The sequence below is a fragment of the Quercus lobata genome, chromosome 4, assembly GCF_001633185.2.
Source record: "Quercus lobata isolate SW786 chromosome 4, ValleyOak3.0 Primary Assembly, whole genome shotgun sequence".
In the NCBI taxonomy this organism is placed as follows: Eukaryota; Viridiplantae; Streptophyta; class Magnoliopsida; order Fagales; family Fagaceae; genus Quercus; species Quercus lobata.
In genome coordinates this window covers 95,831,258-95,850,736 of record NC_044907.1, presented here as the reverse complement: position 1 = coordinate 95,850,736, position 19,479 = coordinate 95,831,258, and the positions used below count along the sequence as shown (strand labels likewise).

Here is a 19,479-nt window from a genome sequence, read left to right as displayed (position 1 = left end):
TAATTAAATAATTTAAATTAGTGATATAAAATGAGATTTAAAATCAAATGTACAAGCTCTTAATGTCCTACCGAACCAACTATCAATCTATCATTGACTTAGTCTCCCCCTGCCCCCCCCCCCCCCTTCCCCAAGAAACAAAAAAACCTATAATTGACTTAGGTATTTGGTCAATAGACATATTTTCATTAAATATGCATTTTTTAAGGTCTATAGGCACATTTTCATTTAATAGGCATATTTTCATTTAATAGGAACCCTTAATATATGTAGTATGAAAGATTATGACCTTTCAATATGCACATTTTGGTATATCCAATTTGAAAGGTTGTGACCTTTCAATAAGCACATTTTGGTATATATATTACAATCTATCTTGTATATACTTATATATAGAACACTAACTAAACTAGAGATGCAACATTCTGTCTCTTATTCCTTCCCACAAAAAACTAATAAATAAAAAAACTATGTTTTCTTCTGTCTAACTAATAAAACTTTGTGCTATTTTTTTCAATATCTTTTTTTTTTTTTTTAATTTCATGTATTTTTGCTTACTACTCCAACTCAAAAATATTGGTTTTTTTTTTTTTTCCCTGGAACTCATCTAGTAGCTATTCTCGTGCATATATACACACACACACACACGAAAAACTACAACCAAAATCTTTTTAAAAAAGGGGGTAAGACCTAATTAATCAATTAACTCAAATTCTATAAAAATAGAACTTTTGTGTACTAGGTACAAGCACATGCTACATCAATTGTGGTAATATTGGACACTTTATGTGTATTTGAGTCTTAGTTTCTAGTGTACTCAAGAAGACATTACTAGGATAAACAAGTGGTATGATTGAAAACACAAGACTGCTCAAGAAAAATTGTATTTGTAGGTTTTGATACATGGCTCGATACCTATAAATCTATCAAGATTTAATGAACCTCGATACCTAAATGTTTAGTTCTATTTTCGGTTATGACTTGGCTTTCTAGGAATTCGTGCGCTAGGATTCCTGAGCATATAAAAGATATATTTTACAGCCATCATCAAAGAGATAGAAAGACACATGCATAATAGGAGTTGCTGAGACGTTTGTGAGCCTAGGGTTGTGTGCCAAGCTACTTTCAATTCATCCAAGTGTGGAATAAAAAACTTTGCAAAGCTACAACAATCAAAAAGGCTGTTGTGGACTTAGTCATGGATAGGGAGATTCATGCGAAGGATAAATCTTCTACAAGATCAAGTCCAATTGGGGATTAGAGCTAAGACAAGTATAGCTAAGTAGGTTCTATTGTATGAAGGTACTTTAGGAAAGGCTTGTAATGTAAGATTTCTTGTACTTGTAACCGCTTTTTCTTATTAGTGGATTCTTTGAGAGTGGTGATTTGAAATTCACCCTTTTGCTTGTAAGGAAACCTCATCGTGATCAAATTATCCGTGTCAAACTTATTTCCACTACATTTAATTTAGTTTGGTGATTTGATTGTATCTTAATATGATTTGCATGTAATTTGACTAATTAATCAACTTGAAAATTTTGATTAATTAAATAGAGTCAATTTATAACCCCTCAAAGATTCCATAACCAGAAAAAAGGCAAAAGTACAAGCTACACCTCTAAAGTTTGAGTTCTTTGGAATTTTCACTCTCAAGTTTCATAATTTAAATTTTACTCCATAAAATTATTCTCTGTTTGCGTCAGCATCACATTCGTCCAAATTTTCCGTTAAGTGTCACATAATCTTGCCTGAAGCATTTAATTTGTTCAATAAAATGATGAAACACAATTTTTGTACCATAAAATAATTTTAAACAACTTTTAATTATGAAAAAGTTTTTTTTAATGCTACAACAATGGTGTGGCATAATGAAATTGTTAAGGTGTAAATAAAGTTGTTATAATTCTATTTCAGCCTTCAACAATGAGTTTAGAAGTTAGTTTTAACACTTGTTTTAGTTATATAAATAAAAAACTCTTTATACATTGTTTAATTTTGAGGAATAGAACATTGTTTACTTAATTCAACACAAAAAAAAAAAAAAATTAAATGCCGAAAATTTTTCTGTGTCTCTTCTTAAAATGGATGACAAGCTAAAAAAGAAACGGTGGGAAACTAATTATATTGAAGTTACACCTGTTTTCTCAAAAAAAAAAAGTTACACCTAAACACCTCAGCTTCCAATTCTAATTTTCCTACCTAGCAAAAGATAGAAAAAAGACAACATTACTTTTCTTTTTTTAATATTGCACAATCAAACCTTGTTGGAGTATCATTTATTTAGCAAACTACATCAAATCTCCCCATTCCTTACATTTAGTTAATTAATTAGTCTATGTAAGAATCTTAAATTTTGGAAAAATTCAAAGATTGTTGCATTTGGTGTTGGCTTAAAAAGTCAGCTTATTTTACTATTTAGCTTATTTTTCTACTATTCATGGGTCCTACTGCACTTTTTGTTACTATTTATAGGTCCTACTATACTATTTCAACTAACTTTTATCTTTATTTACAATACTTTCAGCAAGAAATTCTCAATTTCAGCTAAATAAACTGTTCTCAAATAAGAACATACATTTTAGCCCGAAAATCTCCACCAGACTAGGAAAACACAAAAGAGAAAATCTCTGATTATAAATATAGGAGCAAGAGAGAAAGCAAGACAGAAAGGAAGGAAGAGTGGTAGTGCATACAAAGGAGGAATAAAAAATGGTTCGAATTTGTACGATCACCCTCTTCCTTCTGGCTACGCAGTTTCATTGGTCATTCACTCATGGCTTTAGTGACACAGTTAGAAAGGTGAATATATTTTGATAATTTGTATGAACAGTAATTATGTATATTATTTAATATTATAATTTCCTTCATATAATCAGAAATTTGTTTTTCATTACCTTATAGGCATACATCGTGTATTTGGGAGAGGCATTGCAGTCAAAAGCCTCAGCTACTGAGCTTCATCACAACATGCTTTCTTCAGTTATTAGAGAGTAAGTGGGATGACAAAATATCTAAACATTGCATGCTTACATCTACTCATGTTTAATTCAAACAATACTAGTTTTCCATTTGTTTCTTACATGGAATAGTTTTTTTTTTTTTTTTTTTTGGTGGTAATTTGTATCTAGAATAGTTCATGTAGAAATTTGTAAATGAGATATAAAGAAAAGAGACGAGAAAAGAGAGAAAACATTTAGAGTTTACATGATTCAACCTAATGACCAACATCTACGAGACGAGCCCAAAAGACTATATTTTCTCATACACCTTTCATGATAGTAAATTACAATAGAATCCATATTTATAATAGAATTACATACAAAAGTAAAATATAATCTTAATTTGAATTGCATATTAAATATTAATTGTCTCAATCCCATAATTTTCTCTAGCAATCAATCAGGGGTGGTGGCATATAGGGCTTAGGGGGTTCAAATCAACCCCCTGACTTGTATATATATATATATATATATATATATATAAAATATAATATTTTTTATTAGTTCAAAATATCTTTAAAAATATTATTGCATACTTTGATCACAGATTAGTCCAGTCTAAAACCAAACAAAAACACACATTAGTGCATCCCAAAACTTTTTGTTATAAAGTTAGTGGTTCAAGGAAAAAAAATACTAAAGTTAGGAATGTTCAAGCTTTTTATTGGTTAAGTAGATACTTCGGGTCCGTTTGGATACAACTGAAAATTGAAACTGAAAACTGAAAAACACTGTAACAAAATAATTTTTAAATGTGTGAATAGTACCATGAGACCCATTTTTAATGAAAAAGTTGCTGAAAAGTGAAATTTGTAGGTCCGTAAACAGTACACGATGTGCACTGATTGGCTGAAAAAAGTAAGAAAAGTCAAACTTTGCGGCTACTGTTCATTAAACAGTGCATTGTTAAACAGTGCATGAACAGTAGCCGCAAGTCTCACAAACGCGAAAAAAAAAAAAAAAAAAAAAAAGGAAAAACGCAGACGCAGACATGGGTTTTTAGCCCAATCCAAACATAACCTTAGTGTATTATTTTTGTATGAATAAGTGTGTTAATATAGTGAGTTGAGTTTTGTCAATTAGTTCAAAACATTTTTATAAAAACAAAGACAAATGCATAAAAATAAAAATGTTGTACAAATTTAACAAAATAAAATAGTCACATCTACCCATATTGAAAATAGATAATGACAATTGATAATGAACTATCATGTAACAATTTCAAAATACAAAGACTTGTAGAAGGAAATTGTAAAACTTCATATATTTGTATATATTTTTTATTTCTTATCAATAACTTGATATATTTAAGTTCTTTTTTTATTAAATTTTATTTACTTTAAGTTTCTTAATGACCTTTTTGAAATAAATTCTTGAAACCACCACTGCAATCAATCCCTTAATTTGTTCACTAATCCCAAACTTTTCTCTACCAATTAATTTTGATTTGGTCTTCACTTTCATGGAAAGTAAATTATGCATTCCAACCGTTCAACTTTATATATATAACAAATTGGGTAGAGTATAATTCATACATGGGTCAAAGATTTAGTGGTGGGGAGGGTTCCATAATGGCTAGGACTTAAGACTTAGGAGCTTATCAATATGTATAGCATCAGGCTTTTCTATGCATATAAAATTAGTTTTAAGGGTGTAATCCATATATGATATGACATCACATCTAGCATGCAATAAATTGTAACATTTGGGTTGACAATTAAACGATTGAGTATTGCCGTTTTTTAGTGACCATATTGCCCAACAGTCCAGAATATATAGCTACACAAAGAGTTTTAATGCATTTGCAGCAAACCTATTGCCACAAGAAGTTCAAAGACTACAAGGTGCATATTAAAAACTTCATGCTACACATCATTTCTTTTTTTTTTTTTTGGGGGGGGGGGGGGGGGGGGGTGATTGTATTATGTAATTTATTTACATATATGCATCCATTACAGAGAATGAAAATGTGGTGTCGGTGTTTCCTAGCAAAATGCAAAAACTTCATACCACAAGATCATGGGATTTCTTAGGAGTGCCTCAATCAGTGAAGAGAAATCATCAAATTGAAAGTAATATTATTGTTGGTGTATTAGATACAGGTACTAAGTTAAGATTACTTCTCATAGAGTTTTGACTTTTCCATGTTACTTGTCATTGTAGAGGAATTTTAATTACTTTTCTAATCTTTCGTTTCTCCTCCCCTTATTTTTTAGGAATTTATATCGATGCTCCAAGTTTTGACGACAAAGGACTAGGACCGCCTCCATCAAAATGGAAGGGTACATGCCAAGTCAAAGGCAACTTCACTGGCTGTAACAAGTAAACAATCTCAATCTCTCTCCTAGAGTGTGACCTACCACAAAACAATATGTCTAGTAACACAATATTTGACTAATTAATTTTTTTTTTCACAATAGTTAATATGGAGATGCACAATAAAAATTATGTTAAATGACTCTAAATGAAATTAATTTTACTCCAATCATAAAATATCATATCAACCATTTTGAAAAAAAAAAAAAAATGTTGTATTTTTTAATATTACTTCTGTGCATGCATGGGTGTCTCATTTAATTTCCAAGCCATTCACCATTTTATGCAGCAAGGTAATAGGTGCAAGGTTCTACCACCACGGTTCCATCATTCCCAGCCCAAGTCCATCCCCATTAGATGAGGAGGGTCATGGCAGTCACACTTCGTCCATCATAGCAGGTGCCTCGATAGCAGGGGCGAGCTTATACGGTTTAGCCAAAGGCATAGCTCGAGGTGGGGTTCCATCAGCACGCATTGCAGTGTACAAGGTGTGTTGGGAAGATGGTTGTAGTGATATAGACATGTTGGCTGCCTTGGATGATGCCATTAGTGATGGAGTTGACTTGATATCAATTTCCATCGGAGGGGATTCGAGAAACTATTTTGAAAATCCCCTTGCGGTCGGTGCCTTTCATGCAATGAAGAAGGGGATTTTGACAACATGTTCAGCTGGGAATGACGGCCCAAGTTTCTATTCTGTGGAGAACACAGCTCCTTGGATATTGACTGTTGGTGCTTCTGGCATGGATAGGCAGTTTAGGACTCCGATTGAAGTTGGAAATGGAATAAAAACTTCTGTAAGTTCCTTTTTTTCTCCTTTTTTTTTTTTTTTGAGAAGATTGATGTAAGTTACTTCTTTCTAATAGTTGATGAGTCTTTGAGTTCTATAATATTTAATAATGAGTCTAATATTTCTTCATCGATTTGTGTATTGGTTTTCTAAATATATCCCAATATATATGATTTTAACATATACATTTACTGGTGCTTTTTATAACAGGGATTTTCTGTCAACACATTTTCACCAAATAAACGGATGTACCCTCTAACCACTGCGGTAATAGCAGTCAATGGAAGTTTACCACGAAATCAAAATCCCTGGTAATTAAAAGGAATTTTAACTGACACGTACCCTTGACACGATGATCATCATTTTACAAGTATAAGTTCCTGTGGGATAAAGGGAAGAAGGGCAAGGACTAGAGTTCAAATATTTAGAAAAGAGTTTCACACACATACACTTAGATTATATTAGAGCAGGATTATTATTTCAGATTTAATTGAAGATCACCTAAACTAATATATACTCAGAGTCAGACTGCTAAAATTAGTAGCGCTAATCAATTAAAGAATTGGGCAGGTTGTGTGGTGAAGGGAGTCTGGACGCGAATAAGGTCAAGGGAAAGATTGTGCTATGCCAAGGAGATCTAACTCAAGATTATGTTAAGGACCTAGGTGGGTTGGGGGCGATTATATCTCTCCCACAACAGTTAGATGTGGGCTATACATTTGTCATCCCTGTTGCCTTGATTGACACTAATGTTAGTAATCAAATTGAGAAATATGTTAACTCAACCAGGTAAGTATGGGGAAACATTTTTTTTTTTTCATTCTACACATTTTTATTTTCTAATTGATATTTTAACTTTCTTTACGGATTTTTTTTTTCATTGGTAAAACTTTCAGAGCCCCTCGGGCTGTCATATACAAGTCTACAACAGTACGCAATGCCGCGACACCCTTTGTGGCTTCCTTTTCATCCCGAGGTCCGAACAGACTCTCTTCCGCCATACTTAAGGTAACCCTTGCAATGATTACCATTATAGGCATAAATTTGTGTATTTTTTTTTTTAGCATATATACTAGAATGAGGGTTTTAAATTGTGTTTGATTTGCAGCCGGATATTATGGCACCTGGAATAGATATTCTAGCTGCTTACTCTAAACTTGCATCAGTGACTGGGGATCCTGAAGACAACCGATTTGGTGTGTATAATATAGTTTCTGGAACATCAATGTCTTGCCCTCATGTGGTAGCTGCCGCTGCCTATGTTAAATCATTCCACCCTAATTGGTCTCCCACTACAATCAAATCGGCCTTAATGACAACTGGTTAGTCCCTTTTAATTCTCACATTTTAACTAATGATGTGTTAAAGATTAGTGCCACTTTACAAGAACCGCTACTTAAATGGTGTCAATTAGAGGTTATTAGTGTTTAATTGAAATTCTCCAATGCAATCACATTGCTCGTTGTTTACCAGCCATGTTGTCAATACTTAATATGCCAATTGGTTTAGAGTAAATATTACACATGTTAATATATATATATATATATATATAGATGTTGTGACTATTTAATTCAAATCTTAATTGTGAAATGGAATTTCTCTGCGATTAATGGAGAGGATTATTTTCTAATAAGAAATTAATAATATTTATTTATAAGTGATGTTAGAGATGCTACAAATTTTATTGCACTACCCTTACAAACTAGTGTGACAATATTAGGCTTTCTAAGTGTTTTATTTGTAATTTTGCTTCTTCTTAATTGATGATCAGCATCTGAATTGAAAATCAAAAATGTCCAAGCTGAGTTAGCTTATGGGGCTGGCCAAATCGACCCAGTTAGAGCATTGGATCCCGGTTTGGTCTATGACATGTCAAAGTACGACTACATCCACTTCCTATGTAATGAGGGTTACGGCGGGACAGCTCTACGATTGTTCACTGATGGGAAAACAAATTGCTCAAGTGTCCCTAACATTGGAGGACATGATGCCCTAAATTACCCATCCATGTATTTGGAACTTAGAAACACGAACTCTAGCATATCAGCCATCTTTCATAGGACAGTTACAAATGTGGGCTCTAGAAATTCTATATACAAGGCAATTGTCAAGGCGCCAGCAGTTCTCGATGTCACTGTTGTTCCGAACCAACTAGCTTTTAGTCACTTGAACGAGAAAAAATCTTTCATGGTTGTGATAAAGGGGCCACCATTGAACAATGTTACCAGTTTATCAGCATCACTGGAATGGAATGACACTAAACACAGAGTTAAGAACCCTATCCTCCTTTTTTGGACCGTATCTGATGATGAAGGGCTTGGCAAGCCTTTTGTATAAATCATATATGGGTGGAAGCTTGTTATATAACTCTGTTTTTTATGTGAAGTTTAGTTGATTTCAAATTTGCACACCGCAATTAAGAGTTATCGATACTCTAAAATCTAGATGTATATTTGGCTTGCTATTTAATGTTTTTTTTTTCTAAGTAATAGAAAGAAACAAAGTACTTATAATTTTTTACCATTTTATTGTAATATAATTCTGTAAAAGTAGGACAAAAGGTTTGGACTCTTTATAAAAACTAGTTGAAAAAACACATTAGAAATGGCTTGACATGTGTCATTTATGATAAATCTAACCTTATTTGAAATTTTGGGACGAAAAAGTGCTCCAATGATATATAGCTCATTAGGTAGCTAGATTGAGCACTAAAGAACAATTGACAATAATTGACAATATATATATGTGTGTGTATGCATTTTTTTAGTAGGCATGAAACATACTTATCTATATTATTATTAACCACTATATCATGCAATTTTTAATTTGTGAACACACACATATGTATATAGTGTGTGATTTCTATTTTGTCCATAAAATAACTAAATATTACAATTTTTGGAATAAAATTTATTCAAAATTTTTTTTTTTATTATATAGTTTTGGGATATGAATCATGAATGTTTCTATTGGAAATTGAGTTGCCAACCAATTAACCTACAAGATTCTTGACAAACTTATTGAAATATTGGAGAAAACTAATAATAAGTTGCACCGCACATCGTGCTGGAATTTAGCTAGTTTCAAAAAGAGTTGAACTCAACAAGCCTTACCCAGGCACCAACTCTCCCAACCCTTTGAAGCTCTTGGAGGTGCAATGGAAGTACTGTGACATGTAGTGGAAAAGTAGCATATGCAACTCCACACTAATCCAATCAATGTTTTCAAAGGATGGAAGGTAAGACAAGAACACCATATCTCCTGTGCTCAAAATGAGTGCACTCCCCAACATGAAAAGCATTAAGGTTTTGACACACTGAGCCACTCCCAAAGTCAAAGTCGGTTGCCAACATGAGTAATGGGTATAAAACCAGGTTATCTATGCCCATCACCTTTCCCCAAGGGTGGGAGATTTCCAAGTGCTTGCTTAATGGCTTTCTTTTTTACTCCAATGTCATAGTCCATCCTCAGGCACAGCCCACCAATCTTGATTTTTTTAAATGACAGTGAAGACTTCAATCATAAGGACCACTTCACCCAAATGCCGGAAGTGCAAGTTGTTCCTTGTGTCCCAAAAATGCCCAAGAGCGCTCATGATCATAAGGGATTTATGTTTCTGCATAGTTGGATGCTCTTCATTCTTCAAATTGAATCCAAGAAATGACCAGAGCCCACTTCTTGAATCTTCCATTCAATGGTGGTTTGATTTTGGCCCACCAACTTAAGAGCTTAAAACAAGAGCCTTGGTTCTTACAGGTTTTAGCTTGCCATAGAGTCCAAGAATACAACAGGAGTACCAAGATGAAGCATGCTAGTCATTCCAGCAAGGTCGTAAATCTCAAGCAAACCACTCTCTTGCATGATAAGGCATCAATTCACCATTGCATGAATCATGTCTCAAGTGGTAAGTCAAACAAACATGTCATCATTCATTTTTGCCTAGCTAAAAATCACATGCCCAAAAGTAAAAAAAGACTAATCCTGTTCAATGCCAAGCTTAAAACAAACCACATTTGAAAGACAAACACATTAACAATCCAAATAATTAAAAGGCCACTTCATTGAGGCATTTCCACAAATACTTAGGAAAAATGAAAATCACAAGTTCCAAGATGCACTAATATCACACATATCAAGTGCCCATTTGTTTCAACATTTTCAGCCCAAAAGTCACGTTTTGAAAAAAGCCAACCCTTTAAGTGCGTTTGGTTAGTATAAAACGCAACTTTTTGGAAAATGTTACGTTTTATACTAGTGAAGAGAACGCGCAATTCCATTTTGGAGCCTCGAAGTCCATTTTGCCAAAAGTCCATGTGCGTTTTGATATATCCGTTGGGTGAGTGGGCAATTATCAAATTAACCCGAAGAATAAAGGATGCTCATGTCTTTGTCTCACACACAGTTCCTCATTCCTCTCAATAACAAATTTCCAAATCCAAACACAAAAAAATCTATAATAAATTCCCAAATCAGCTAAGGAAAAAAAAAAAATCAATCAATCCCTTGCAAATTAGGATTCCTCAAAATGCAAAACAAAAAAAAACACCAGAATATTCCTCTCAATAACAAATTTCCAAATCCAAACACAAAAAAAATTATAACAAATTCCCAAATCAGCTAAGGAAAAAAAAAAAATCAATCTCTTGTAAATTAGGATTCCTCACAATGCAAAACAAAAAAACATCAAAATATAGCAAAATCTTTCAAATGGAGTTTGTACCCATCTGTATTTGCCCTGCTCTGATCCAATCTTCCCGATATGAATCATCCCATTTGTAAGTGGTTGAATTTAGAGAAAAAGAAAAGAATCAAGAAGATTAGGGTGAAGAATTGCATGGGTGTTGCAGAAAAAGTGCTTAGGGAAAAAAAGAGGAAGAAGGAGAGAACATTTTGGAGTTTGGAGGAAGTGATAGGGATAAAAAGAGGAAAGAAGTAAAAAAAAAAAAGTGTAAGGGTACGTGTGTGGAGGAGAAAAAAAGAGGGGAAAAAAAAGGAAAAAAGAAGAAGAAAGAAATGCGGTAGTGTGTGGAGGATAAAAAAAGAGGGGGAAAAAAAAAAAGAGAAGGAAATGGTATCACAATATTTTCACAATACTTTCACAATAAATTTTAAGTGATAGGTTATTATTAGCTAATATTGGTGAGAAAAAAATAATTTTTTTAGTAAGAGAAAAAAATAATTTTAATAGTACGTTCAAATTAAAATCAGTATCAATTTTTATAACAATATTTTCACAATACTTTTACACTAAATCTTAAGTGATACTTTTACAATAAATTTTAAGTGATAGATTATTATTAGCTAATATTGGTGAGAAAAAAATAAATTTTTTAGAATGAGAAAAAAATAATTTTAATAGTATATTCAAATTAAAATCAGTATAAATTATCATAATACTTTCACAATAAATCTTAAATGCTAGGTTATTATTAGCTAATATTGGTGAGAAAAAAATAATTTCACAATATTAATTTAAGTATGAAATAAACTTCCTTATATATACATTGTCCTTTTTGGTAATTTATCTCTTAAACTGCCACTTTTATAAGTGCTAGCCAAACACTCAACTTTTTGAAAAGACATTTTTTAACAGTTTTTACCAAACACTCAGTTTTTTGAAAAAACATTTTTTCATTATGCACTTTTTGAAACTCAACTTTTTCAAAAAGTTCAACTTAAAAAAGCTGAACCAAACTCACCCTAAGTTCATTGGGTCCAAATCATTCCAAAAGGCACAATACAAGTCTCATACGCACCCAAACACAAGCGTTGGTGATTTGAAATGAAGGCTGGTAACTTCTGTGGAGAAGAACTTTTTGCGTGGGCCATGAATCCCCACTCCTCTACCAGTCTTCCCATTTCAACAAGAACAGTAATATCTCAAACAGAGGTTGAAGCCTTTGCTCTAAGGGCTACTGATTTGAAGTTTGTGGACTCTCAGTTTCAGTGTCTTCATAGCAAGAAGTTCCAGCATATTTTCAGGCAAGGCTTTAAGCTAAGCTTATCAAAATTTTGGATGATTATTGTCAACATTCTCCAAACAAAGTGAGGCTAAAAAAAAAAAATGTTCAGATTTTGTACAAAAAGATGTGGCCATTAATTCTTCGTTTAATTTTAAATCAAAATAACACGGTTATCCCATCAAAATCTACAATGCACCTATCACATTGGATTTCTAAACAAACAATTTTAAAAAGAATATGATATTTTTTCCTTGGTTTGTGATACTCTTTCATTGTTAGAATTGAATATTCATAGCAACTTGAAACTCTAAGACTGGAGTCCAAATGTACAATAAAAAAAAGAAAAGAAAAGAATAATTTATATTTTTATACACAATAACTTTTATGTACATTGCATAGATTAGCGACTAGTTATGATATAGATAGCAAACCTAAGCTGTTATCATAAGCCAAAAGTCATGAAGTGAATCAATAATGCGGGCTATGAGCCCATTATATGATGTTGAAGAACATGGGCCATGGGGCCATTACGTGAAGCGAAGAGAATTATGTGTCACGAGCTTCTTGAAAAGCATGAGGAATTTTGGGCAAAAAGTCTATCAACTATGGTTGGATAGAATTATCAATTATGTACTTTTGGAACTTAAATGAGCTTGGCCTAGGACCCATTCCTTTAACTTTAGAAAAATGTTAAAGGCAAAAAAAAAAAAATATATATATATATATATACACACATATTGACGTGACAATAAATGTGATGGTGTTACTTTAATACATATTACATACAAACATTGATAATTTTTTTTTTAATTATTGGTGATACATCAATTTGTAATACTTACGTAGAAGATTTATAGTGATCCTAACATTACTTTTAATTTTATAAATTAATGCTGCTGTGACATGAATTTCCAATAAATTTGTACCACGTGATCCAAGTAAAAAAAAAAAAAAAAAAGTGAACTTGATCAAAGTATTGTTTTTTGGCTCAGTAGACATTCCTAGCTTTCTGATTAAGCAATAAGTTGGGTTGGGGGTGGGAATGTGAGATCATTCCTTTAAAGTTGCTTAGCAATTAACTTTGAGCCGTGCAATTGCAATGCCTAGCACGAAAGCAGTTCTTGGCTGTGCTTGGGCTTTAAGACTCTGTACACGTTGAACACATTTTGCATGTAACATGCCTGCACATGAAGCAAAGCCAGACTCAGAAAATTGAACATTCACAAGCATCATGTTGGCAGATTATATACATTGCTTACTAAGTGCTCTTTGTACAGACGGTAGCTTTAGTTTCTGATCAATTATTCTTGGATTTTTTTTTATTTTTTATTTTTATTTTTTAACTTTTCATTATTCTTATACCACTTGTTACATGTGAACCCTTTGCAGACCATTAAATACCACACAAAGTGCCCTCTATCACTTATGTAATACGATTGCCAATTTGCCATGAGTTTCATAGAACCATATTTCTTTCCGTAGACTTTTGTATGTATGTATATATAAGACATAGAAGCATCACAAGGAGAGAAAAAGTAACGTTAAGGACACAATATTTTTAAAATTGTAAAATTGGTCTGTTGCAATCAGGACAACATTATTTTTAACTGGATTTATTATTAACACCACTTTTATTATGTGAAAAAAAAAATTTGTAAAATATATTGTGTCCCAGTCCCAGCATTACTCAAACAGAGAAAATGAGGGAGAGGGAGGAATGTGTTGAAAATGATGAAAGAAGATTGAAGAGACGGGGTCGTTTTGTGAAAATGAGGAGCTGATAACACTTATTGACAAGACACCATTTTGTAGTTTCTTTAGTAATTGTCTTTAATTGTTTTAATGAAACGCTACCGTAGCACTTAGATAGTTTAGTTCCCATTTCGGTCATTAACTAACTCCACATGTCAGCTTGTAATTGGTGGATAAGAAGTTAGTTAGTTAGTTTTTCTCTTTTGTTGTTAAAGATCTTGTATATAAGGGACTAGATATTCTCTATTTATTCTCAATTGCTTGTATTCATTTTTCATCAATAAAAGAATTGAGAGAGAGAGAGAGAGAGAGAGAGAGAGAATTCTTAGTTTTAACAGAATGGATGGGATATGTGAAAAAGAAAGTGGACACACCACACATGGAGAATTCTGGTTAACACTCTGAAAGGTATATTAATATCAGTAAGCAAACAATACAGAAGCACATGACAAATTATGTATCAAATAGCACTCAGAAAGCCACACCAAATCCAAGATTACATTAGGGTATAAATATTCCCCCCAAAGCCAAAAGGTTAGAAAATGTAGAGTACACCTCTCAATAAACAAAGCAAAGAAAGAAAGAAAGAAAGATGAGGAGGGAAGGGTGGTCCTACTTTTTTTTCCCTCTACAACTACAAGTATCCCACACCAGGCTGTTAAAGGAAAACAAATAATGCAAAAGTGTTGTGATGGGTCACATGGAAATAAAAAAGCAATCTGACACCTACACATGCCACTGCCTCCCAATTGCACATGGACATGCACATGCTCACTGTCTTTCCTTGGCCTCCTACCATTGCACAACACCATCCTACTTTTTCTTCTCCCTAATAATCAATCCTAACTTAACTCTATCTACTTCAAAACACACACACTGCTGTCATTAAAAATTTCACAGTCACACAAGGTCACAACCTCCTTCTATCTATATAATATTGTACACAAACCATTAATTAACAGTAAATTGTAGTTAGCAAACTATATATGCACTTTGCATACATATACTTTGAGCACTTTTGGGTTATTTTTTCCTTTCCTTTTCTTTTCTTCTTTCTCTCATTATTCTTTGATGTCATTTTTGAGTCTATAGAGCTGGTTCTTCTGTAGTTGGACGACGGGCTGCAGCCATTAAAGCACATTGGAGATGCCTATGACAAGTGATCAAGTGGTCATTGGTGAGTCCTGCAGCTTGCATGAAGGAATGAACCACTGTTGGACCAACGAACCTGAAACCCCTCCTCACCATGTCTTTGCTAATGCTCTCTGATTTTGATGTCTTTACTGGTATCTTGTGCCCCATTTTGTATTGGGTGGAGATTGGCTTGTGATTGACAAATCCCCATATGTATTTGTCAAATGATCCAAACTCCCTCTGAATCTGTAATAACAGAATTTGCAAGACAACAACAAACATTTAGAATCTAACAAAAGTGTAATAATCTAATATACTATCAAAATCAGAAATTAGTGTTCAAAACGTGTAGATTCTAAAATAATAGATGGTAACTTATTCTAAGACACACATTAATGGTGGACCCAAGTGTTAATATTGTCACCTAGGTCCATCAATGACACATCATTTAACCATTATTCTAACATATAAACATTAGTTAAATTTAGGTATAATGATTAACAACCCATGTGGAGTGCTTAGCAGAAATCCATAAAGAAAGAGCCCATGTGGGGCTTGGTGTTAAAATCAGAACAGGTTGGAACTTGCTTGTCAACTAGTACTTTTTTTTTTCTCAATGAGAAAAAACGAAAAGACTAACTAGATGTTGACAATCAAGTCCTACATAGTTGCATCTTTATTTAATGACGTAGTTATATTGTCCTTTTCATTCCAACTAGAAAGTTCATCTAAACAGAAAAAAATTGCATTTTTTGGGCCTAACAAAGGTCATAACCAAAAGGGTTCAAAGAATATAAAAGTGTGATCTAGCACAAACTACTCGTTTTGGAATAGACTTCGAACTCACTCTTATGAACCCTTTCATCCACTAATTCTCAATCAATTAATTAATTAACATGAGAAAGAGAAATCTAAGACATCCACTATATCTCTCTCTTTTTATTTTTGCTAGAATGAGGTTAGTATGAAGCTTAATTACCTCCAGAATTCGGTTTGAGTTGTCCACAACACCCCTAACTCGGCTTATATCAATGCCATACCCTAAACCAATTGAAGTCATTTGTTTATCAGTGAAGTTGGCAACAGCTTCTGCATCAAATCCTGAAAATGCACTCCTGCATAAAAGATAAATTTTAAAATAAATTAATCCCATGAAACCATATATAGGGTACAGCAATTAAGTGTATTTGTTAGCAAAGGAAAGCGAAACCCAACCTGAAATCTTGGCGTTTCTTCAAGATTGTGGTCCAGTCTGAACCAACCTGAGCACCACTTAGGACTAGCAATTCAAACAACATCCTGCAAGAAGATACATAGGAATTAGATAAATGAGTCACATATTTATTTGTGTGGATGTGTCTATGCCTATGTGTGTGTAATAGATAGGCTTACTTGTCATCATGGACAGGAACTCCCCATTCTTCATCATGGTAAGCAACATAGACAGGATCTAAGCAAAGAAAAAAGAACATATTGTTCAGCACAACTAATTTCAACAACAACCATGCACCAAGCTTTGGTGCCAAAACTCTGGACATCAGAAATAGTCTTTATATATTGAACTTAACCACATGTCTTTGAATTATTTGGGAAATTTAGATACCTGAATTGAGTGTGATAAAGCTGCATCTCTTCTCTTCCTCCGTAGTCTTTGTTGAAGAGTCAAAGGGAACAACCTTGTCAAAATTGGCAGACTTTGATCTTCCATAATGGGCAATTCTCATCTTTCTTTGGGCCTGTTGCTGTGCCATGTGTTCCCTCCTGACTGCAGCTATGCTTCCAGGTGCCTCAGTGATCAAAGATGAAGAGTAACTCAAGGTTGCTTCAAAAGAAGGAGAAACCCCACAAGAAGTACTATTCATAACAGCAGCTCCATGATGATCACCACAAGTACCCTTGAAACTTTTAGACTTCTTTCTCTCTAAAGTTGGAGTCTTTGTGGTACTTCTTGGAATGAAAATCTTCTCTGCACTCAAACTCAAGCCATTAGTGTCATTTCCTCGCTTTATTGCAGGTGGTCGTGGTGATTTTGAGAACTTTGGAGAGATGGGTGGTGTCAATGAAGTTTTGGTTCTAGGACTAGTAGCAGAGGCAGGAGGTGTTGGTGGTGGTGGAGATATTTTCTTTAGTGAGTTACGCCTATCGAGGCTAGGAACACGATTACAAGTAGGCTGAAGGACAGGTCTACCATTGATACGAGCCACTGTGGGGGTTGGGATGACATCAATGCCCATAGTCACTTTGGCCTTAGAGCTACACATTTTTTTTTTTTTTGGTATGGTACTGTGTTGTATGGTAATGTAATGTTATGTGTTGAGAGCTTAAGTTGGAAAGGACTTTAATGGGTTAGGAAGTAAGGAATAATTGGCACAAAGATGGAAGGGAAGTGATGAGAAAGTGGAGGAGAGGATAGGGGAGGGTTGTGGGGTTTTATAAAGAGGAAAAAGGTAGGGACAGATGAAGCTGAACTTGTAACATGGGGAGGTTGGGGTTTACCATACAACCTCTTGTGAGGGGCATTACTTTTTGTTTAACTAGGCCACGAGGGGTACTATGATTTGGCATTGTTAGGTTATTATTATTATAATTAGCATCGAATCGAGTAATGCTAGCGACACAATATTTTTTAGGACTATTTTCACAATTATTGATATATCATATTGTGATTGGAACGACTTTACTTTCACCTAAGCTTATCTTTAATAATATTTTTATCATGCATCAATCAAAACATGCCATATCTTTAGTTTAAAAAAAAAAATTGTGAAAATTGTTGTGGTAGACTTAAGACTTATTGTATAAGAGATTATTATGATGATTATTGGGTAAGGAGAGAATCAAGGAAGTTGGTTTAATAGGGGGATTCGTTGGGTGGGATACTATGCTAGACTGCATGGTGTGTTTTTTACTTGGAACTTCCCCTATTTCCACCTTATTGCTGGGTGATACATCATGTATATACCTAGACAACTGCTTCTCTTCCCAAGGATTTAAGCTGGAGTGGTGGATAAGGAAGGTAACAGTGGAAGAAAAAGACCAATCATTGGTCTACTATTTTTAGCTGGAGGAATCTCTCTCTCTTTCTCGAAGACAGTTGTTTTGATGAGAGGAATATAACATGGAAGATTTTTTTTTAATAACCATTAACAAGCTGAAAAAACACTTTTGAGGTAAGCAAAAACTAATTAACAACCTTATGAGGTTGAAATATGTCAGTCTTGATTTTAGTGTTGCAACTAATCAAAATAAAAGTGATCAAAAAATCCATTCATGATCTTTTGTTAAGTATAATGCTAATTTATTGTGTCTTTTTGTCAATTCCTAATTTATGTAGCTTTTTCAGATGTACTTTCCAGGTAAACTGGGGGGCTCCTGCATATGCATACCATTAGGACCCTTTTTCAGTTTATAACTGAATGAGATTCCTTGAGATTAAGGACTTTTTTATATTCATAATATAATCTAATAATTCAGGGTCCATTTTAGACAAATTTCGCATCAAAAATAGGTTTTAACATGAGATGGATGGTCCACAACTAATTCTCAGGCATACGCATCTCTTCTATATACACAACTGCAATGTTAAAGTCTTAAAAGATGCAAAATTTTCAACATTTTTTACAACTGGTTAATATAGTAAATCATGATTGAAGTAGATAACTTTTACATGAGTTCACCACTTACGTTACTTTTATTATGTGTCCAATATGCCATGTCAAGTGTGGTAAAAAAAAATTGTAAAAAATTGTCTTTATACTTATTTGAATAAATCTTTAGGAATGGTTCTAAAAATTCGTATGCATCATATAATTGTTAGAATAGATCCTTAGGAATGGCTCAAAAGAATGATGAGTGAGGGACCATCAAACCAGCCTGCTGGGGCTAAAGTTAGGGATGGTCCTTGTGCAGAACTAGAAAAGTTGTATTTCCAAATCCTACACTGTTTTATAATACCCATTACGCATGCAAATTATATGGCTTTTCACTATGTGAGCTTCAACAATTGTCATACTTCAATTGAGGGTACTGCAGCCCAATAGCAATGTGAAAATGACTGGAGGAGGATAAAGGAGTAGGCAAAATACCATATGTATATGTGTGCAATGTGAAAATGACTGAATATTTTACTGTTCAATTCGTTTTCTTCTTCCGTTATTTGTCACATTAAAGGAAGGAGACAACCTTAAGCTTGAGAGCTCCATAAGCATAAGGACGAAAATGAGTAGGTGGAGAGACCCTTGAGGGCTATACCATCACAGGCCCAGGTTGTAACCCTCAGTCAGTCATTTGCTCAATCCTCATAAATATATAAACCAACCGTGATTATAACTATATAAAGCAACTGTCATCATCATTATCTTCTTTTTTGTGCTTAGTAAATTCCAAACCGACCACAGCCCATTTAACTTGCACTTGTTTGTCTATTTCACTATTTTGGGGGTTGGGGATTAGTTAAGGAGTTCATAAATAAGAATACAAATCATCTTTACTATTTTTTGTGTTACACTTTATGTTTCACCAATCA

At 33.6% G+C, this 19,479-nt stretch overlaps 2 protein-coding genes across 2 annotated transcripts; one reads left to right on the top strand and one right to left on the bottom strand.

The window, feature by feature from the left end:
• The first annotated feature begins 2,689 nt into the window (after positions 1 to 2,689).
• LOC115988171 (subtilisin-like protease SBT4.15) lies at positions 2,690 to 7,432 on the top strand. The gene is made up of 10 exons (XM_031111820.1): positions 2,690 to 2,799; positions 2,902 to 2,990; positions 4,746 to 4,843; positions 4,958 to 5,101; positions 5,216 to 5,321; positions 5,605 to 6,112; positions 6,316 to 6,416; positions 6,676 to 6,894; positions 7,002 to 7,113; positions 7,214 to 7,432. The coding sequence occupies exons 1-10, from the start codon at positions 2,710 to 2,712 to the stop codon at positions 7,430 to 7,432; spliced, it is 1,686 nt and encodes a 561-aa protein (XP_030967680.1). The 5' UTR covers positions 2,690 to 2,709.
• A 6,834-nt stretch (positions 7,433 to 14,266) lies between these two features.
• On the bottom strand, positions 14,267 to 17,504 carry LOC115987660. Its single transcript, XM_031111251.1, has 5 exons — positions 16,558 to 17,504; positions 16,347 to 16,404; positions 16,170 to 16,253; positions 15,934 to 16,069; positions 14,267 to 15,200 (listed from the first exon to the last, which is right to left on the bottom strand). Exons 1-5 carry the CDS (start codon positions 17,213 to 17,215, stop codon positions 14,907 to 14,909), a joined length of 1,230 nt encoding a protein of 409 aa, XP_030967111.1. The 5' UTR covers positions 17,216 to 17,504; the 3' UTR covers positions 14,267 to 14,906.
• Positions 17,505 to 19,479: the final 1,975 nt, after the last annotated feature.